General features: G+C 59.5%; 3 protein-coding genes across 3 annotated transcripts in view; 1 reads left to right on the forward strand and 2 right to left on the reverse strand.

Annotated features, from left to right (window-relative positions):
- Positions 1-1378, forward strand: part of LOC106896271 (alanine aminotransferase 1-like) — a 5224-nt gene extending 3846 nt beyond the window's left edge. Inside the window, exons 6-8 of the mRNA XM_014956103.1 lie at positions 82-234; positions 924-1036; positions 1246-1378. Of these exons, the coding sequence (XP_014811589.1) occupies positions 82-234; positions 924-1036; positions 1246-1336 (357 nt within the window). The 3' untranslated portion in view covers positions 1337-1378. The remainder of the gene's footprint in view (positions 1-81; positions 235-923; positions 1037-1245) is intronic.
- Positions 1379-1438: 60 nt separating this feature from the next.
- On the reverse strand, positions 1439-6937 carry LOC106896272. Its single transcript, XM_014956104.1, has 9 exons — positions 6853-6937; positions 6461-6764; positions 5869-6378; positions 5626-5786; positions 3963-4236; positions 3639-3799; positions 3270-3555; positions 2172-2706; positions 1439-2089 (listed from the first exon to the last, which is right to left on the reverse strand). Exons 1-9 carry the CDS (start codon positions 6935-6937, stop codon positions 1466-1468), a joined length of 2940 nt encoding a protein of 979 aa, XP_014811590.1. The 3' UTR covers positions 1439-1465.
- The window catches only part of RECQL4 (RecQ helicase-like 4), a 14983-nt gene continuing 403 nt past the window's right edge, over positions 6853-21432 (reverse strand). Inside the window, exons 2-27 of the mRNA XM_014956106.1 lie at positions 21147-21180; positions 20744-20866; positions 20297-20406; positions 18879-19022; positions 17983-18659; positions 17560-17659; positions 16946-17075; positions 16610-16738; positions 16148-16294; positions 15969-16061; positions 15719-15855; positions 15412-15495; positions 14835-15023; positions 12743-12925; positions 12196-12385; positions 11150-11424; positions 10917-11054; positions 10501-10669; positions 10263-10392; positions 9918-10090; positions 9513-9699; positions 9246-9402; positions 8987-9089; positions 8772-8889; positions 7859-7934; positions 6853-6975 (exon numbers count right to left, since the gene is read on the reverse strand). Of these exons, the coding sequence (XP_014811592.1) occupies positions 7922-7934; positions 8772-8889; positions 8987-9089; positions 9246-9402; positions 9513-9699; positions 9918-10090; positions 10263-10392; positions 10501-10669; positions 10917-11054; positions 11150-11424; positions 12196-12385; positions 12743-12925; positions 14835-15023; positions 15412-15495; positions 15719-15855; positions 15969-16061; positions 16148-16294; positions 16610-16738; positions 16946-17075; positions 17560-17659; positions 17983-18659; positions 18879-19022; positions 20297-20406; positions 20744-20866; positions 21147-21180 (3933 nt within the window). The 3' untranslated portion in view covers positions 6853-6975; positions 7859-7921. The remainder of the gene's footprint in view (positions 6976-7858; positions 7935-8771; positions 8890-8986; positions 9090-9245; positions 9403-9512; positions 9700-9917; positions 10091-10262; positions 10393-10500; positions 10670-10916; positions 11055-11149; positions 11425-12195; positions 12386-12742; positions 12926-14834; positions 15024-15411; positions 15496-15718; positions 15856-15968; positions 16062-16147; positions 16295-16609; positions 16739-16945; positions 17076-17559; positions 17660-17982; positions 18660-18878; positions 19023-20296; positions 20407-20743; positions 20867-21146; positions 21181-21432) is intronic.

Raw genomic sequence — 21432 nt, forward strand, 5'->3', positions numbered from 1 at the left:
CCATCCCCATCCCCATCATCCCCATCCCCATCATCCCCATCCCATCCCACCCCCCAGCTCAGCCCCCTCTCCCCCCAGCAGAGGCAGGGGCTGCTCCAGGACCTGGCCCACAACGCCCGGTTGGTGCAGGAGGTGCTGGGCCGGGCCCCCGGCATCCACTGCCCCCCACTCCAGGGGGGTGCCCGCGCCTTCCCCCGCATCCAGCTCCCGCCCCGCGCCCAGCGCCAGGCCCGGGTGAGCCCCAGGGGGCCGGGGAGGTGGTGGGGGGACCTGGGGAGTGGGGCAGGATGGGGACAGGAGACATCCTGGGGACGTGGGGACGTGGGACAGCATGGGTGGTGGGACACCATGGCAGCACAGGGCATGGTGAGGGCGTGGGACATCTTGGGGACTTGGGACAAACCAGAGCATGGGGCATCCTGGGGACAGGAGACATCCTGGGGACGTGGGACAGTCTGGGAGGGTGGGGAACCCTGTGGTGTGGGGCATCCTGGGGACATGGGACACCACGGGACATGGGCCATCATGGGAGCATGGGCCATCCTGGGGACATGGGACATCTTGGGCACTTGGGTCAAGGCAGAGCATGGGGCATGTTGGGGACAGGAGCCATCCTGGGGATGTGGGACAGTCTGGGAGGGTGGGGAACCCTGTGGTGTGGGGCGTCTTGGGGACATGGGACACCATGGGACTCCATGGGAGCACAGGCCATCCTGGGGACATGGGACATCTTGGGGACATGGGACACCATGGGAGATGGGACACCATGGTAGTACAGGGCATTCTGGGGACATGAGCCATTCCAAGGACATGGGACACCATGGGAGGGTGGCAAACCCTGAGGTCTGGGGCATCCTGGGGACACCTTGGGGACAGTGTCCCCCCCCATGGCACAGGGTGATTGTCCCATCCCTTGTCCCCAGGAGCTGGGCCTGGAGCCCGATGTCTTCTTCTGCCAGAAGCTACAGGAGGCGACGGGGATGGTGGTGGCCCCGGGGAGCGAGTTTGGGCAGATGGAGGGCACCCACCACCTCGTGTAAGTGGGGCTGGGGGGAGGTTGGGGGTCAGAGTTGGGGGGTTGGAGACACTCCATCATGTTGTCCTGAGTCCTCCCTGCCCCATCCCATCCTTGTCCCCACACCTGTACAGATGTCACCCCATCCCCAATCTCCATTTCCATGAGCTCATCCCCATCTCCCTGTCCATCCCCCCCCCCCTCCAAAAAATTGTCCCCTCTCCCCCCAGGCTGTCCCTGTTGCCACCGGCTGCGACGCTGGAGCAGATCCTGCTGACCCTCACCCAATTCTACACCACCTTCCTGCACCAGTTCTCCTGAGGCCACCTCTCTGCTGGAACCCACCACCGCGGTGTCCCCGGGGGGGGCTGTGGGGTCGGGGAGGAGGGGGACATGGGTGGTGACACCCCAAGGAACATCACAAATGGCAGATGGGGACCATGACAATGTTTATTGGCGCGACCACGACGCCGGGGAGCCCCAGGCCACCCCATCCAGCTTGGAGAAGACCCCACGGTGGGGCCAGATCCTGGCTGACACCCCATAGCTGAGCCCTGGTGACACAAGGGTGGCTTTAGGACATTCCTCCCCTCCCCTTGTCCCAGGGGGGACACTTCTGCCTGGTCCTGGGAGCAATGAGCCCACCCCAACTTGAGGTGGCCCCATAAAATGTGCCATGGGGTTGGGGATCTTGGCCCCTGAAGACCCCAGGCATTGGGGACACCAATGAGGACGCTCATGAGGACATCCATGGGACCACCCATGTCCTTCTTGGCTCCACCAGGGGTTGGAAACAGTCTCCTGTGCCACCCTCCACCCCAGGAGGTGGACATGGAGAAGGGCCACCATCCCATGGGCCAAGGCTGGCAGGGAGGGGATGGGGACAAGGAGGGGTGGCCCAGGGGACCAGTGCTGTCCCCTCAGAGCTCGGGGACAACACCGTAGACCTCCACCTCGCAGAGAGCCAACTGCTCCTCCCGCCCGGGGATGGTGACGGTGACGTAGCGTCCTTGAAGCCCGTGGCAGCAGATGGTGCTGAGGGACCCAGGACCGGCGTCCGTGATGACACCACAGCTGATGGGGAGGAAGGAACGGGGTTCAGGACACCGTGGGATGGTGACAACCCCTCCAAGATCCCACCACCTTTTGGGCTCACATGGGGTTGTCCCTCCCGCGCTCGGCCGGCGCGTCCCCGACGTGGACCTGGGCTCCCCGTAGCCGTTCCCAGCAACAATCCTGCCGGTTCTTCACCACCACGGCGGCCACGGCGCGGTGACCGCCCAGGTCCACGTTCCACCAGGGTTCCCTCTCCCTCCGCGTGTGGCTGCAGGAGCCGTGGTGGAAAACGCCGTCCCGGTTGCCGTCCACCGCTTTGGAGGCCACCCCGGAACCGTTGGAGGTGGAGGATTGCGTTGCCCGTTGCTCCCGTGCCACGTTGGGGGCTGTGGACACCACCAGGTGACAACTTGGGTGGAGGGACAGGGTGGCCGTGGAGATGATGGGAGTGGGGAGATCCCCATGGTGGCTCACCTCCAGGTAGCGGGGCGCAGCCTTGGCGGATCACCTCCACTTCACACAGCACCAAGGTGTCCTCCCGGTCGGGGATGAGGATGGAGACGTAGCGACCACGAAGGCCGTGGCAGCAGATGGTGCTGAGGGAACCGGGGCCGGCGTCCGTGATGATGCCACAGCTGCTGGGAGGAAGAAGAAGGATGAGAAGGAGAAGGTCGAGGAGGAGAAGGACGAAGACGATGAGGAGGAGGAGGAGGAGAAGGATGACGAGGAGAAGGAGAAGGACGAAGACGATGAGGAGGAGGAGGAGGAGGATGACGAGGAGGAGGAGAAAGACGATGACAAGGAGGAGAAGAAGGAGAAGAACGACGACAAGGAGAAGGAGGAGGAGGACAACGAGGAGGAAGAGAAGGAGGAGGACAACCAGAAGAAGAAGGAGAAGAATGACGACAAGGAGAAGGAGGAGGAGGACAACGAGGAGGAAGAGAAGGAGGAGGACAACCAGAAGAAGAAGGAGAAGAACGACAAGGAAGACGAGGAGGAAGAGAAGGAGGAGGAGGACGACGATGAGGAAGAGAAGGAGGAGGAGGACGACGAGGAGGAAGAGAAGGAGGAGGACAATGAGGAGGAAGAGAAGGATGACAAGGAGGATGATGACGACAAGGAGGAGAAGGATGACGAGGAGGAGAAGGATGACGAGGAGGTCTCCACCCATGGTGGTGGTAGCAGGTGTTGAGCTCACACGGGGTTGCGGCGACCACGGTCGACCAAGGAGTCTCCGATGTGGACCTGGGCACCCTTCAGGCTCTCCCAGCAGCAGTCCCGGCGGTTCTTCACCACCACGGCGTAGACCACGTGCCGGCGGCCGAGATCCACGCGCCACCACGGCTCCGGCTCCTCCAGGGTGTGGGCACAGGAACCGTGCTCCCAGTTGCCATCCCGGTTGCCATCCACGGCGTTGGTGGCACCACTGGTGGCATCCAAGACGGAGGACTGGGTGGCCGGGCGGCCCAAGGCCACGTTCTGGGCTGCGGGGACAAGCGTGTTGGGGGTGATGTGTCCCCAAAACCACCTTCTGGTGTGTTTGTGTCCATCCCCTCATCCCACGCACCGCCGGGCAGCGCGGCACAGCCCTGCTCCACCACCTCCACCTCACACAGGCTCAGCCGTTCCTCCCGGCCGGGGACGGTGATGGTGACGTAGCGGCCACGCAACCCACGGCAGCAGATGGTGCTGGTGGAACCAGGACCGGTGTCTGTGATGGTGCCACATCTGCCGGAGGAGGAGGAGGAGGAGGAGGAGGAGGAGGAGGAGGAAAAGGAAGAGAAGGAGAAGGAGGAGGAGGAGGAGGATAAGCAAGCACCAAAGCAGCCGTGGTGGACCATGGTGGTGGACCATGGTGGTGGACCATGGTGGCCAGGGTGGTGGCACTCACAGGGGGTTGTTGGTGCCGTGGCCAGCGAGGGAGTCCCCGAGGTGGACGCGGGCGCCCTTCAAGCGGTGCCAGCAACAGTCCAAGCGGTTCCTCACCACCACGGCCGCCACCACGTGACGCCGGCCCAGGTCCACCATCCACCACGGCTCCGGTTCCCTCGTGGTTTGGGAGCAGGAGCCGTGGTGCCAGTTGCCATCCACGGCGTTGATGGCGCTACCAGCTTGGCCGGCGGTGGAGGACTGGGCCACCGGGCGTCGCAGGGCCAGGTTTTGGGCTGGGGGACACCAGGGGATGGTGGCACCACCTCTGGGTGATGACCCGGCGATGGTGACACCGGCTCTGGGTGATGATCCAGGGATGGGCATCACCCCACAGACACGGAGATGGCACTGGGGACTGTCCTCCCCCCATCCCTCCAGCACCCCCATGCCACATCCTGGCACACCGACGTGCCACCACCTCAGGGACACGTGTGACACCCCTGTCCCCCATGTCCCCTGTTTCCCTCAGCTCTGCAGGGACCAAATCACCCCTATGGGGCTTGGGGAGGTGACCACTTGTTGGTGGCCATCAGACACAAAGCTGGCACTGGGGACTGTCCCCTCTCCATCCCTCAAGTTCCCCACACCGTGTCCCACCAGCTTAGGGACACGTGTGACACCCCTGTCCCCCATATCCCCCATTTCCCTCCCCTATGGGGCTTGGGGAGGCCACCACTTGTTGGTGGCCACCAGACACAGAGCTGGCACTGGGGACTGTCCCCTCTCCATCCCTCAAGTCCCCCACACCGTGTCCCACCAGCTTGGGGACACATGTGACACCCCTGTCCCCCATGTCCCATTTCCCTCAGCTCTACAGAGACCAAATCACCCCTATGGGGCTTGTGGAGGCCACAACTTGTTGGTGGCCACCAGACACAGAGCTGGCACTGGGGACTGTCCCCTCTCCATCCCTCAAGTTCCCCACACCGTGTCCCACCAGCTTGGGGACACGTGTGACACCCCTGTCCCCCATATCCCCCATTTCCCTCCCCTATGGGGCTTGGGGAGGCCACCACTTGTTGGTGGCCACCAGACACAGAGCTGGCACTGGGGACTGTCCCCCCTCCATCCCTCAAGTCCCCCACACCGTGTCCCACCAGCATGGGGACACGTGTGACACCCCTGTCCCCCGTGTCCCATTTCCCTCAGCTCTACAGGGACCAAATCACCCCTATGGGGCTTGGGGAGGCCACCACTTGGTGGCCACCAGACACAGAGGTGGCACTGGGGACTGTCCCCCCTCCATCCCTCAGGTCCCCCACACCATGTCCCACCAGCTTGGGGACACATGTGACACCCCTGTCCCCGGGGACACATGTGACACCCCTGTCCCCCATATCCCCTGTTTCCCTCCCTTATGGGGCCTGGGGAGGCCACCACTTGTTGGTGGCCACCAGACACAGAGCTGGTACTGGGGACTGTCCCCTCTCCATCCCTCCATCCCCACACCGTGTCCCACCAGCTTGGGGGCCCGTGTGACACCCCTGTCCCCCATGTCCCGTTTCCCCCAGCTCTGCAGGGACCAAATCACCCCTATGGGCCTCGGGGAGGTCACCACTTCTTGGTGGCCACCTGGCACGTGCCAGCTCCTTGCCCGAGGGTGGTTCTTTTGGTGTCCTTACCTCCAGGTGGTGGGACACAGCTCTGCACTGTCACCTCCACCTCACAGAGGACGAGGAATTCCTCCCGGCCGGGGACGATGACGGAGACGTAGCGACCGGGCAGCCCGTTGCAGCAGAGGATGGTGGTGGCACCGGGGCCGGTGTCCAAGATGGCCCCACAGCTGCCAGGAGGGAACCATCAAGGTCTAGGAAAGTCCCTCAAAAGGGGTTGGGGACGTCCACTCCCACGGGGACCCCACTCACACGGGGTTACGCTTGCCACGGTCGGCCAAAGAGTCCCCGACGTGGACCTGGGCTCCGAGGAGGTTCTCCCAGCAGCAGTCGCGGCGGTTGGTGATGGCCACGGCGTAGACCACGTGCCGGTGGCCCAGGTCCACGCGCCACCAGGGCTCCAGCTCCTTCTCGGTGTGGGCGCAGGAGTCGGCGGTGCCGTCCACGGCGTTGGCCACCAGGCCCATGGCGTTGCGGGTGGACGACTGGACGACGGCGCGTCCCCGGGCCACGTTGGGGGCTGAGAATGGTGGTAGAGAGAGTATGGTTGCCACCTCGCCACCTTCTTCTCCTCCCACCCCATGGTGACCTCCACACTCACCTCCAGGCAGCGGGACGCAGCCCTGAAGTACCACCTCCACCTCACACAGCACCAAGGTGTCCTCCCGCCCGGGGATGAGGATGGAGACGTAGCGTCCTTGAAGCCCGTGGCAGCAGATGGTGCTGAGGGACCCAGGACCGGCGTCCGTGATGACGCCGCAGCTGATGGGGAGGAAGGAACGGGCTTCAGGACACCGTGGGATGGTGACAACCCCTTCAAGATCCCACCACCTTTTGGGCTCACATGGGGTTGTCCCTCCCGCGCTCGGCCGGCGCGTCCCCGACGTGGACCTGGGCTCCCCGTAGCCGTTCCCAGCAACAATCCTGCCGGTTCTTCACCACCACGGCGGCCACGGCGCGGTGACCGCCCAGGTCCACGTTCCACCAGGGTTCCCTCTCCCTCAGGGTGCGGGAACAGGAGCCGTGGTGCCAAACGCCGTCCCGGTTGCCGTCCACCGCGTTGGCAGCGATGCTGATGTTGGGGAAGAGGGAGGACTGGCTGGCCGGGCGCCCCAACGCCGCGTTATAAGCTACCAAAGATATGGAAACCCATCACCGTGGCCTCCCGGCGAGGCTTCATCCCACCAGGAACGGCCTGGTGGGTGGTGCCATGGGCAAGGAAAGGTTGGGACTCACCAGCTGGTGGGATGAGGCAGCTCTGGGTGGTGGCATCCTGCACCAGGACCTCGCTGAGAAGCAGCAGAGCCCAGGGCAGGGCCATGGTGTGGGGACAACAGCGGGTGGGGACCACCCTGATCCCTGGGGAGAAGGGTCCCACCATGGGGAGAAGGGTCCCACCACGGGGAGAGGGGCCCAACCACGGGGAGAAGGGGCCCAACCACGGGGAGAAGGTCCCAACCACGGGGAGAGGGGACCCATCACGGGGAGAGGGGTCCAACCATGGGGAGAAGGGATCAACCACGGGGAGAAGGGCCCCAACCACGGGGAGAGGGGTCCCACCATGGGGAGAAGGGACCAACCACGGGGAGAAGGGTCCCACCACGGGGAGAGGGGACCAACCATAGGGAGAAGGATCCAACCACGGGGAAAAGGGTCCCACCATGGGGAGAAGGATCCAACCATGGGGAGAAGGTCCCCACCACGGGGAGAAGGGTCCCACCACGGGGAGAAGGGACCAACCATAGGGAGAAGGATCCAACCACGGGGAAAAGGGTCCCACCATGGGGAGAAGGATCCAACCATGGGGAGAAGGTCCCCACCACGGGGAGAAGGGTCCCACCACGGGGAGAAGGGTCCCACCACGGGGAGAAGGGCCCAACCACGGGGAGAGGGGACCCATCACAGGGAGAGGGGTCCAACCATGGGGAGAAGGGATCAACCACGGGGAGAAGGGACCCACCACGGGGAGAAGGGACCCACCACGGGGAGATGATCCAACCATGGGGAGAAGGTTCCCACCACGGGGAGAGGGGTCCAACCACGGGGAGAGGGGACCACCCACGGGGAGAAGGGTTCCACCATGGGGAGAGGGGACCAACCATGGGGAGAGGGGACCAACCACGGGGAGAAGGATCCAACCATGGGGAGAAGGGACCCACCACGGGGAGTCCCAGTCCCAACCCACTCTCTGGAGAGTGTCCTAAGCCCACCAGCTCCCCCCAGTCTCACCACCAGTGCTTACCAGGACACACACTGGCACGTCCCCACTGTCCCCTCCGGCCACCAGCGGTCCCTCACCACCTCCTCAACAGGAAAACCTAAAGGGAAGAGGATGAGGAGGAAAACCTTTGGCGCTGTGGCCAGCCCTTGGGTTTCCTCCAGGGATGGAGGAGAAGGAGGAGGAGGAGGGATGAAGGAGGCTGCGTGGCACCGGCGTCCCTCGGGGACGGGCACCCAGTGCCACCAGTTAATGATTAAAAGGAGTTTTGGCAGCGGGGAGGTGGGAGGAAGCACCAGCGCCAGGAGGAAACTGGGGCGTGAAGTTCTCTCCCAGTTGGAAACCAGTTTCCAATTCTCCAATTCTCCAAAAGCAGTGGCAAAACCCAAACCGGGTGGTCTTTTTTTGGGAGGGGAAGGAGGGGAGGAAGGCTTTACCTTCACTTGGGTGTCCTCAAGAGGTGGGTGCTGGGGGTGGAGCACCCAGTTTTGGGTGGAAAAGGGGACTGGGAGGGGTGGCTCCAGCTCCTCGATGTCACCCTGTGCTCGCTGGGGCGGCGCGAACCGCGGCGGCGCCCGCCCGTCCCGGGGTTGGTCACAGCTCACCAGGCATGGTGATGTCCCCTGTCACCCTCCTGGTGACAACCCACGGTGGTGGACATCCCCCCACCATTCCCCCCCGACAGGCGCAGGTAGAATTAAAAAAAAAGGTCATTTCCCTTTATTAATTCGCCCACGGAGATGGACATCCCCCCACCATTCACCCCTCAGGCGCAGGTAGAATTAAAAAAAAAAGGTCATTTCCCTTTATTAATTCCATAATAAAATCCAGATTAAAAAAAAACACCAGGGAAAAGCAGCGCAGGAAGGTGGAGTGACCCCAGGGGTGGTGAGGTCCCATGGTGACGTCCCGTGTGGCACCGTTGAGTGTCCCTCACCTGCTGGCCAGGATCTCCTGGGTGGCCAAGCGGGCGAGGCGGTGGAAGTCCAAGTGGAGATATTTCCTCCAGAAGCGGCGGTCGCGGCCGTAAATCTGGGCAGGGAAACAGGGGCTGCCTGCGGGGGGGGGAGAGGGCAGAGATGCCACCTGGTCAGGAAGAAGGGGACAAAGATGGTGACAGGAAGGTGACAGAGAAGCCACCTTTCTTCTCACCAATGCCGTGGAAGATCCTGGCCACGGCTCTGCCGGAGAACTTCTCGTCCTGGCGGATGGCGAGGAAATGGCGGACGTCGGCGCGGATCTGGCTCTCCCACTCCTGCCAAAGGGAAAGGAGGTGGTGAGGAAGGTCGTGTCCCTTCCTCTTCCTCATCCTCAAACCCATCCCTGGTCCAAACCGGAGCTGCCGTGGACCAGAAACACCGGCTGAGGGTCAGAGCCCGAAGGAGCTCCCCATAAAAGTGGGTTTGCTCACTTTAACGGCGTTGAGATCTTCCTCCTGCTCCTCTTCCTCCTCGCAGCCACGCTCAGGGGACTCCTTCTCGAAGTAGTCCTTGAGCAGAGCCTTCAGGCGGGAGCTCCTCTCCTCTTCCTCGTCCTCAGGGTGAGGGTGGCAGGTCTGGAAGGCCACGCTGCACCCCCCCAGAGTCAACCTCCTCCCATCCCAGTACCCAAAACTGGGAGGGATGGGAGGGTGGGCAACCCTAGGGGCCACCACACAAGGGTTGGGTGGCTTTCTCACCTCTGGAAGGCCCGGAAGCAGGCACGGAGTTGGCCAAGAGCTGTCTTCTCCCGGGCCACCACCCTTTGGTAGAGGAAGTCGCAGACGGTGTCCAGCTCCTGGTCACTGAGGTCACCGTAGGCCCGCAGGTGGAAGGACAAGTCTGCAAACTCCACCAGGACCCCGCTCTTCCCTTCCTTGTGGCCACCTGAAGGCACCAAGAGCTGGTTGAGATGGTGTCCACCAAGACCTGGCGTCCACCAAGACGTTGGGGCCCACCAAAACCTGGCGTCCACCAAGACATTGGGGCCCACCAAGACCTGGCGTCCACCAAGACATTGGGGCCCACCAAGACCTGGCGTCCACCAAGACGTGGCCAGCTGCTGGTGCATAGGAAGAACTTCTCCACCCCAAGGAACCCGGTACCTTGACGCAGCTTTGGATCCCACTGGAGCTGGCGCAGGGCACGTTTCACCAGCGGCACTTCCCACCCCATGGAATCGCTCAAGGAGACCACGTCAAACTCCAAGGAGCTGGTGTCACCATGATCCCTCCCTGCCAGACGCTCCCGGGCCAGGAACACGGCGACAGGGGGACAACTGAGGGCAGGAGACACCAGAAACCCATTGCCACCGTGGCTTGGAGCTTCATTTTGACCCTCCAACCACCCTGGGGCTCCCACCCAGCGGAGATCACACCACAGGGTGGTGTCCTCTGGCACAGGGGATGCCGTGGTGGTGACACTGGTGTCCCCATGGTGTGGTTTCTAACCTCCGTGCCACAGCCCGGAGCTGCCGGGGTCCCCCGTAGCACATCAGGCGGCAGGAGGAGTAGGTGTGGGGCAGGAGCTCCAACCAACGTCGTGGGTGCAGCTCCAGGTAGCACAGGAGGGTCTCAATCCCTGGGGGAGAGGAGAGATGGGAGGATCCTGGAGCGGGGAACGATCCCCATCTCCTTCATCACCTCCTTCGGCCTCGCTGGGGCTGCTCCTCCCCCTGTTCTTCCTCACCTTCCTCCCGTACATCCAAGGACTCCACCGTTTGTTGGACGGGGATGGCTCGCTCGTGCTTGTAGCACACCCGCTCTGCTTCCCCACCATCCTCCTCCTCCTCTTTCTCCTCCTCCTTCTCCTCTTTCTCCAAGAGCTCGGCCATCTGGGCATCCACCACCTCAGAGCCCTGGTGAGGGACACGTCATCGCTTAGAGGTCCTTCTTGGGGACATCCCAACCCCGTTCCTGGTCAGATCCTACACCACGGCTCACCTCACCCCCAGCTCCGTTGCTCCCCAGACTTCCCTCAACCCATTGAACCTCCCCGAGGTGGCCACCCAACAATCAAAGCCTTTCCTACCACATTAGCTCGTTAATTAACGAGTTAAGAAGCTGGGAAAGCCACCAGAGAGGGGTCCTCGATCTCTTCCTCACCTTGACGACGTCCTGGCTTTTCTGGTGAAGCTCCAGGCACTTGCAAGGAGAAAAAACCTTCTGCACCAGCTTCTTGATGGTGAAAAAATCCACCGTGTCGCCGTAAATGTGACGCCGCAGCTCGTGGAGATCCCCACCCTGGGGGAAGACGAGGTGAACGGTGAGGAAAATCCCCCCAAAAATTTAGGAGAAACCCCCCCTCCCCAACCCAAAATTTAGGTGGGAAGGGTTACCTCCGGGTCTAGGAAGAGATGGCAATGAGCAGGTTCACCGTCTCGCCCGGCCCGGCCGATTTCTTGCACGTAACTCTCGAAATTTTTGGGCATGTTGTAATGAACGACGCCCCGGACGTCGGGCTTGTCCAAGCCCATGCCAAAAGCCACGGTGGCCACCACCAGGCGGAGTTGGCCACTCATGAAAGCCTTCTGGACCCGGCGGCGTTCGGCGGCCGAGAGGCCGGCGTGGTAAGCGTCGGCGATCCACTTCAGCGGCCGGCGGCCACTCTTTGCTGGGGGAAAAAAAAACAAACCAAAAAATAGGAGAAAAAAACAAAAAAACCCAAAAAATAGGAGAAAAAACCAAAAAAAACCCAAAAAATAGGAGGGAGAGAGGCTTGACGGTGCTTAATTAGTGATTTTCATCATCAAAAGCGTGGCTGCTAATGAAATGAGGGATGGAAATGAGTGGCAAACCCCGCCTGGGGAGAAATTAGAGAAATTAGGGCACGCTGAGGGCAGGAGAGGGGCCGTTTCTCCCCGGTGAAGGGGTGTGTGCTCCTCGTTAGCTGCCAAAAGTCGTTAAGCCCCGGCTGGTTTGGGAACGGGATGGCAGGAACTGGCCCAGTTTGGGCAAACAAACTGGGAGGGGGGAAGGTGTGTGTGGGGGGAAAGAGGATCCCTGGGGCCAAATGCTTCCAGCTCGGCCGTGGATCCACGTGGTGGGTTTGGAAGGAGAATAAAGACCCCAAATCACCAGGTTTGGGAAGAAAAAAAACTGGAAAGATGGAAAATGAAGGTTCCCCACACACTAAACCCAACGTCAAGCCTTGTTAATGATAATTAATAAGCAATCTGTCGTTATTGGGCGTCCCTAGAAAAATCAAAGGAGTTTTAAAGCCTGCGATGCCGGCAGGAGGAGATAAACCTGTGGCTGATGGAGACACCTCTATGGAGAATCCCACAAAACATGGCTCATTCCTTAGGGATTCTCCATTCCCAGTGTGGATTTGGGACATTTTTAGGCTCGTGGGTTTTTTTGAGAAGGAAGTCGTGCCCCTTACCCTTCGTTTTCTTCTTTTGGGCACCATCCTGCCCTGGCTCTTCGGTTCTGGAAGGTTCCTTGAGCAGAATTCCTTGGAGACAGGTCCGGATGAGGGCCGCGATCCGCGTCGTCTCCTCCCTCCTCGTGCAGTAGATGATGATGGAATCCAAGCAGCCAAAACGTTCCCCTTGCAGGAGGGAGACGAGGGCCTGGGGGCAGAGAAAGGGGGTGAAAGTCCTCCCCCAAAAAAGGGCTTCCCTCCAAGATCCACCCCAAAAGAGGGGGGTATTCCCTCCAAGACCCACCCCAAAAAAGGGGGGTCTTCCCTCCAAGACCCACCCCAAAAGAGGGGGGTCTTCCTTCCCAAAAGAAGGGGGGGATTCTTTCCTCCAAGATCCATCCCAAATAGGGGGAGTCCTCCCTCCAAGATCCACCCCAAAAGAAGGGAAGTCTTCCCTCCAAGATCCACCCCAAAAGAGGGGGAAGAGTCTTCCCTCCAAGATCCACCCCGAATCCATCGCCGGGGCGTTAAATCCGATTTATCCGGGGCTCATCCCGGTCCTCACCTGATCCCTGTCCCTGTCCATGGAGACGGAGAGGCGGAGGTTTGGGGGGACGGCGGCGGAGCGCACAGCTATCCCTTCCTCCGCCGGGATGCCCAGGTGATGGGCCACGTCCCGGGCCGTGGCCATGGTGGCCGTGGCTGTCAGCCCCAGGAAGCACCTCACGCCCAGACGATCCCGGAGAACCTGCCGAGAAGAAGCCAGGGGGGGTCAAAAAAAAGAGGGAATTCTGACCTCCCTCCTCGCTGGGTTCCCTCGGGATGGGGTTTTATCATAGAATTGCCCAGGCCGGAAGGGACCCCCAAAGGCCATCTAGTCCGACCCCCCCGCAGTCAGCAGGGACACCCCCAACTAGACCAGGTGGCCCAGGGCCTCGTCGGGCCTCATCAGGCCTCACCAGACCTCTCCTTGAATATCTCCAGGGATGGGGCCTCAACCACCTCCCTGGGCAACCTGTTCCAGTGCTCCACCACCCTCACAGTGAAGAACCCTCTCCTCATCTCCAGTCTAAATCTGTTCCCCTCCAGCTTGAAGCCATTGCCCCTCGTCCTGTCACTGCAGGCCTTTCTAAACAGGCTCTCCCCAGCCTTCCTGTAGGCCCCCTTCAGGTACTGGAAGGCTGCTATTAGGTCTCCCCGGAGCCTCCTCTTCTCCAGGCTGAACAACCCCAGCTCCCTCAGCCTGTCCTCGTAGCAGAGGTGCTCCATCCCCCTGATCATCCTTGTGGCCCTCCTCTGGACCCTCTCCATCAGGTCCATGTCCTTCTTATATTGAGGGCTCCAGACCTGCACACAATACTCCAGGTGAGGTCTCACCAGAGCAGAGTAAAGTGGCAGAATCCCCTCTCTGGACCTGCTGGCAACGCAGCTTTTGATGCAGCCCAGGATGGGATTGACCTTCTGGGCTGCAGCTGCCCACTGCCTGCTCATGTCCAGCTTCTCCTCCACCAGCACCCCCAAGTCCCTTTCCTCAGGGCTGCTTTCCAATCCCTCACCCCCCAGTTTGTATTGGTGGTGAGGATTGTTCCAGCCCAGGTGCAGAACCTTGCATTTGCTCTTGTTGAACCTCATGAGGTTCACCTGGGCCCACCTCTCCAGCCTGGCCAGGTCCTTTTGGATGACATCCCGTCCCTCTGGTGTATCCACAACACCACACAGCTTGGTGTCGTCCCCAAACTTGCTGATGGTGCCTTTAATCTCCCTGTCTATGTCATTGATAAAAATGTTAAACAGCACCGGCCCCAGTACGGACCCTTGAGGAACACCACTTGTGACTGGTCTCCATCTGGACTTTGAGCCATTGAGTACCACCCTCTGGATGCCACCATCCAGCCAGTTCCTTCTCCACTGAACAGTCCACCCATCAAATCCGTACCCCTCCAATTTGGCAATCAGGATGTTGTGGGGGACCGTGTCCAAGGCCTTACAGAAATCCAGATGGATCATATCCAGAGGTTGCCCCTTGTCTACTGTTTTCTTCCCACCACCCTCCTCCTCCTCGTACCTTGCAGAGCCGCAGGTAGCAGGGTCGGAAATTGTGGGACCACTCGGAGAGGCAGTGAGCTTCGTCGATGCAGGCGAAGGCCACGGGGGGCAAGCGATCGGCGGAGGGCAAGTAGCCAAATCCTGATCCACTTCCACCAACCAAGGCCTCGGGGGACAAGAGAAGCACCTGCACCTCCCCCTGCCGAACCTGCGCCGCATCGGGGAGAAAAACGGCAAAAAAGGAGCGATTTATCCGCTGTCCCAAGGGAATGGATTGACTGGGAGGTGGCACTGGCCTTACTGGGATCACGTGGCTGCATTGGGACCCCCCCGTTGATTTTCACCGGAGAGTTTGGACCCTCCATCTGGTTCCTCACCTTCTCCATCACCGCTTCCCGTTGGCTTTTGGTCATGTTGGAGTGGATGCAGACGGCCTTCAGGCATGGTGGTAGCCCTGAGACCTGGAAAGGAAGCCCATCACCCCAAACATTGGCTTTTGGTCATGTTGGAGTGGATGCAGAAGGCCTTCAGGCACGGTGGTAGCCCGGATCATATCCAGAGGTTGCCCCTTGTCTACTGTTTTCTTCCCACCACCCTCCTCCTCCTCGTACCTTGCAGAGCCGCAGGTAGCAGGGTCGGAAATTGTGGGACCACTCGGAGAGGCAGTGAGCTTCGTCGATGCAGGCGAAGGCCACGGGGGGCAAGCGATCGGCGGAGGGCAAGTAGCCAAATCCTGATCCACTTCCACCAACCAAGGCCTCGGGGGACAAGAGAAGCACCTGCACCTCCCCCTGCCGAACCTGCGCCGCATCGGGGAGAAAAACGGCAAAAAAGGGGCGCTTTATCCGCTGTCCCAAGGGAATGGGTTGACTGGGAGGTGGCACTGGCCTTGCTGGGATCGCGTGGCTGCACTGGGACCCCCCTGTTGATTTTCACCAGAGAGTTTGGACCCTCCCTTTGGTTCCTCACCTTCTCCATCACTGCTTCCCGTTGGCTTTTGGTCATATTGGAGTGGATGCAGACGGCCTTCAGGCACGGTGGTAGCCCCGAGACCAGCGATTTATCCGCTGTCCCAAGGGAATGGATTGACTGGGAGGTGGCACTGGCCTTACTGGGATCACGTGGCTGCATTGGGACCCCCCCGTTGATTTTCACCGGAGAGTTTGGACCCTCCATCTGGTTCCTCACCTTCTCCATCACCGCTTCCCGTTGGCTTTTGGTCATGTTGGAGTGGATGCAGACGGCCTTCAGGCATGGTGGTAGCCCTGAGACCTGGAAAGGAAGCCCATCACCCCAAACATTGGCTTTTGGTCATGTTGGAGTGGATGCAGAAGGCCTTCAGGCACGGTGGTAGCCCCGAGACCTGGAAAGGAAGCCCATCACCCCACCCATTGGCCTCTGGTGAACCCCCTTTGGACACCCACCTCCCCATTGAGCAGCAGAGTCCAAGGAAGGGGTTGGGGAGGGACAACAGGGACACGGGAGCGAGCAGTACCTGGTCATCCATCAAGGACACCAATGGGGAGATGACCAAGGTGATGCACTTGGAGCGCTTGTGGTAGAGGTAAGCAGGGAGCTGGTAGCAGAGGGACTTCCCCATCCCTGTCGATAAGACCACCAGGGTGGAGAGGCCTGGAGGGAAGGAAGGGTTGGGGACTTTGTTTGGGGACAACTGGGTCACCTCGAGTGGGTGGGGATCATGGGGAGCCCCAACCCTATGGAGAAAGTGGGAGAAACCAACCCACCTGAGAGGATCCTCATGACGGCCACCTCCTGGCCCGGGCGGAAGGAGCTGTAGCCCAAAGCCTGAAGAGCCTTAAAAACCTCCTGCGGGGTGTCTGCAGGGGGGAGGACACTCAGTTGAGGGGGGGACAGAGGGGACAACCCCCCCTGTCCCCCTTCAGAGCACCATGGGGAGCCCTACCTTGCACCTTCCCCTCCGGCCCCGGGGCGTAGAGGGGCTCCATGGGCGCAGGGGTGGGGGGCGGCTCGTACGCCGGTCTCCGCACATCCAGGGAAGTCACCACCTCCAAAATCTTCTGGGATCCTTCCCCTTGGCTTCCTCCACTCTCTGCCGGGGATAAAAGTGGGAGCTGAGACCCTCAGGAAGCTTTTCCACCCCCCAGGAAGCTTTTCCACCCCCCAGGAAGCTGGTTACGATGAGCCCGCTTGGATTTTAGGTGGGGATTCCCAGAGGAGACACATCCCCAGGCTGCCCAGAGCATCTTTCCATCCCAGGAAAACCCTCCCGGGAGCAGAAACAAACTTCCCAGAGTGGGAGGGAGGGAAAAAAAGGGAGAGAATTCCATCTCTTTGGGAGATCATCCTGGCTCCAGCCACCAGTGGAGAGCGAGGGGAGCTGGCAGATGGGATGGGGGGGACTCACCGAGGAGCTCCGAGCAAACGCTGTTGGTCCTGCGAGCCACCTCTTCCAGTGTGGGAAGGGGAGCCTCCTCTTCCTCTTCTTCATCATCACCATGGCCACCTTCTTCCAGCAGCGAGCCAGCAGCTGGCTCTGCAGGTGAGAAGAAAGTCCTTTCTTTACCTAAACCCACACCGAATAAACCACTCCACCTTTCCACCCTCTTCCCCAAAAAACCTTCAACCAACAGCGGAGAGAAGCTGCAAAGGAGGTGGGGAAGCCCCAGGGGATGCTCCCCTTTCTCTTCCAGCCCACATTTTAGCTAAAACAACCCCAAAAAGCCAACGTTGGGAGCTTTACCTCGGCCCTGACACGTGGATGCCCAGTGGCCTGTCCCGCCGCACCGAAAGCAAACGTCTGAGCTTCTCTCCATGGATCCACCACCTCCTCCGAAGGATTCTGCTTTCTTCTGCCACTTCTGCTTCCACACCTGCGAAGTCAGGACCATCTCCAGTTATTCCCAGAGTTTTTTTTAAAAATAAAAGTCTATTTTATCACATTTGACTCAGTTTCACTCTGCCAAAGCGCCGCACAAACATACCACGCTTTGAAAAGAAAGGCCATTTTCTTCCAGCCCGATTCCCGCCTCCCCCAGAGACAATCCTGAAGGATTTCATGTTAATTAAAGGGGAAATATTTAAAAAATCCTTTTTTTTGGTGGCAGTGCTGAAGGTGAAAAGGCCTGGGAAAAGCCAGGTGGCAGCAGGAAGGACGTGGAGCTGAGCTGTGCCCCCGCGACAGAGCTGGGGACGACTCAAAAATGAGGATAAATTAAATAACACAATAAATTACGGAAATTTGAAGAACAGCACGAAGATGAAGGGTCTGAAATTCATCCTGGACTGGTTTTCATTTCAATTTGGCTGGAAATGGGTTGGGTGGGGAGGAAGGGGGGCTTTTTGGTGCTGCTTTACCTGCCTGCGGAGGCGATTCCCCCGCAGAGCCTGCCCTCGGACGTGGGATTTCCTCTTCAGGTTAAGCCTGACGAAGTTGCCGCTTCTCTTCGGAGCTGTTCTGGGGGGAGAGAGGGTGATTGGGGACCCCCTGCCCCCCCTGTTTTTTGGGGGGGGACGATGGGGTCACCCATCAACAGCTTTAAGGGAAATCTTTAAATATTTCATCCCTTAAACGGAACTCGAGGCGATGCAGACACTTGGCGGGGAGGTGAAAGGCACCCAGGGCATAATTAAATAAGAAAATTAGGCTACACCCCCCCAAAAAACTTATTCCTTCCCCCCCAAAAAATCCCTGACAACCCAAAGGAGGAGGAATTGGGGAAAGAACAGCTCGTTATGGATAAAAATGGATAGGAAAATGGGGAAGTGGGAAGGAGCTACCTGGCAGGGACAGCTTTGCGGGTGGGTCTGGGCTTCTCCTCCTCCTCCTCCTCAAACTCCCCCAGGAGGTTTTCTGATGGATCTGAGGCTTTCCCGCTCTCCTTTGGGGCTGCCAAGCGCTCTTCCTCCTCCTCTTCTTCCTCCTTGCTCTGTTTCAGCCCGTTGGCAGTGCCTTGGTGGCACCTCCTGAGCTTTGGGGGAGCCACCACCACACCATCTCCCCCATCGCTGTGTCCACCACGTGGCCTTTTCCTCCCGGAATCTCCCACTGAGGGTCCCCCACCATCCTCTTCCTCCTCCGGGGGGGTCCATCCGACCTCCCTCTGCTCCTGAGCAGGGGCCAGCGTTGTCCCTTCTTCATCTCCAGATGTCCCCTGGCATCTCCTCAGCCAGGCAGGATCCAGTGAGCCCAGTCTTTGTGCCACCGTCTGCTTCAGCTGCTGGAATTTATTTGGCGTCGGGGGGGCCTTCAACCCCATGGTGAGGATGAGGGGGGCCAGCCCCGACACAGAGGGAGGAAGGAGGAGATCTCCTGGCTCCTCTCCCTCGCCCTGCGATGCCTCCACCGCCACCTCTGGGGACGTGGCTTTGTCACTTGTCCCCAAATTTGTCCGCAGTCTGGGGACGGCCAAGGTCCTCCTGGGAGTGGGGGTCCTTTTGGGGGTCAGGGGTGTCTCCTGTGGATGGGGAGGAGGACAGATGGGGGGGGAGGAAGGACAGATGGGGGTCAGATCGTCCACCAAACACCATACTCCTTCTCCAAACCAAAGAGGACCTTCGCTGGCGTTTTTGGGTGCCCCCCACCCCCAGATCCCACCCTCTGCTAATAACGGGGGGAGGATTGGGGGGGGGCTCTGGCTCTCTCAGAGGGGGTAAAAAAAAAGGGGTGACCTGACCTTTCCACCAGCTCCCAGGTTGGATTTGAGCTTCATCCCATAATATTGCACTGAGGATTTCAGCACGGCGCGGCCATGGTGGCTCGGCTGGGGGGGTTTCGGTTGCCGGTTCAGGTGTGCGCCCCAAAAACCAGAGTCTGGAGCCTGTAACATGGAGACATGGACAGTGGGACAGAATTCCAGAATCTTCTAGGTTGGAAGGGACCTTAAAGATCATCTTGTCCAACCGTCAACCCAACTGACAAAAATAGACACCCACACAACAAACAAGAAGCATCCCCATCACTAAACCATACCTCCCAGCACCACATCAATATGTCTTTTGAACGCCTTCTTCCTCATATTTGAGTGGAACCTCCTATGTTCCAACTTGGGCCCGTTGCCCCTCGTCTTCTCACTGGGAACCACTGAGAAGGGTGGCTCCATCCTCCTTCAACCCACCCTTGAGATCCTTGTCAGCATTGAGAAGGTCTCCCCTGAGCCTTCTCTTCTCCAGACTCAAGAGCCCCAGCTCTCTCAGCCTTTCTTCATCAGGGAGATGCTCCAATCCTTGAATCATCTTGTGGTGGGATGGTGTTGAAGACCTTAGAGAAGTCCAGATAGATCTCATCCATAGGTTTCTCCCTTGACCTGCTGGCCACACTCTTCCCTACGCAGCCCAGGATTCCGTTGGCCCTCCTGGCCACAAGAGCACACTGCTTGCTCATTGTCATTTTGGTGCCCACCAGGACCCCCAGACCCTTTTCTTCAGAGCTTGTCTCCAGCAGGTCCATGCCCAACCTGTATCGAGGCCAAAAATTCTTCTTCCCCAGGTGCAGGATCCTACACTTTTCCTTGTTGAACCTCATGAGGTTCTTCCTTCCCAACGAGGATGTTATGGGAGACAGTGTCAAAAAGCCTTGCTGAAGTCAAGGTAGATGACATCTGCTGCCCTCCCCTCATCCAACCAACCAGTTCTAACGTCACAGAAGGCTCTCAGATTGGTCAAACACGATTGACCCTTGGTAAACCCACGTTGCCCACTTCCTCGTTAAGAGGCTGGTTAAAACGACGTCAGGGAGCCAGGAGAAGTTTGATTTCCCACCCCTTGCCCACTTCCTCATTAAGAGGCTGGTTAAAACGATGGCAGGGAGCCAGGAGAAGTTTGATTTCCCACCCCCACGGTGCCCTTGTAGGCTCTTTTTGGGGTGATTTATCCATTTCACCAACCCAAACCAGGCATCATACGCTGCTAATTTGACAATTTTCCTTGTTTAGGTGGAAAAAACCACCCCGTTTTATAAAAAGGGAGGATGAAAAGGGCTCTGTCTGCAATAACAAAGCACCATCACCCCAAATCCCTTGAGGATTTGAGGATCCTGGGGAAAAAAGTACAGAGTGAAGGTGTTGGGGGGTTGGGGGGGGAATTTCTCCGGTACCTGCTCCGTGGTTGGGGTCTCCTGGGCTGTCTCTTGGCAGGAGGGGCTGAGAGGGGAGGGATCCCCCCCCTCTCTCTGCTGCTTGAGCATCTTATATTCCTTGTAGAGCCCTGAGACAGAGCCACGTTGCCCACTTCCTCGTTAAGAGGCTGGTTAAAACGACGTCAGGGAGCCAGGAGAAGTTTGATTTCCCACCCCCACGGTGCCCTTGTAGGCTCTTTTTGGGGTGATTTATCCATTTCACCAACCTAAACCAGGCGTCATATGCTGCTAATTTGACAATTTTCCTTGCTTAGGTGGAAAAAAACACCTCATTTTATAAAAAGGGAGGATGAAAAGAGCTCAGTCTGCAGTAACAAAGCACCAACACCCCAAAGCCCTCGAGGATTCGAGGCTCTTGGGGAAAAAAAACCCCAGGGTGAAGGTGTTGGGGGGTTGGGGGGGGGCATTTCTCCGGTACCTGCTCCGTGGTTGGGGTCTCCTGGGCTGTCTCTTGGCAGGAGGGGCTGAGAGGGGAGGGATCCCCCCCCTCTCTCTGCTGCTTGAGCATCTTATATTCCTTGTAGAGCCCTGAGACAGAGGGGGGAGGTTGATTTTTTGGGGGGGTACCTGGTATTTCCCAACACACCCCAGTGACTCCAGCGCCAGGAGCCATCAATTTTGGGGCCACCAAACCCACCCCCCCAACATCAAACCACCCCAGTGACGTGGGTCCAGCTTGGCACGGGGGGTCCCCCACCACCCAGGAAGCCCCCACTGCTCCAGCCCCCTGTGGTGGGGGGGTCTGGCACCCCCCCCGGACCCTAAAACACCCCCCCGGGGGGGGTGGGGGGGCAGTGCTGGCACTCACGCCTGGTGTCCTCCGGAGCCGCCTGGATGTCAGCCTGCAAGGCAAAAACGTTTAGAAATCATTATTTTCAGGCTCCGGAGCAAATTATGGTTATTTTCTGCTGCTGGAGAAGGAGAGAGGGTTTTTTTTTTTTTTTTTTTTTTTAAAGAAAACTGCATTTTGGGGCAGCGTCGTGCTGGGTCCTGACTCTGGGGTGGCTGTTCTCTGGGGATTTCTTTGGGTACAAGATGCTCCTTATGGAAAGGTCTTAAGGGGGGGGTCACCTATAGAAACGGCCTTAATGGGG

The sequence above is a fragment of the Calidris pugnax genome, unplaced genomic scaffold (assembly GCF_001431845.1).
Source record: "Calidris pugnax isolate Ruff unplaced genomic scaffold, ASM143184v1 scaffold310, whole genome shotgun sequence".
NCBI classification, from domain to species: Eukaryota; Metazoa; Chordata; class Aves; order Charadriiformes; family Scolopacidae; genus Calidris; species Calidris pugnax.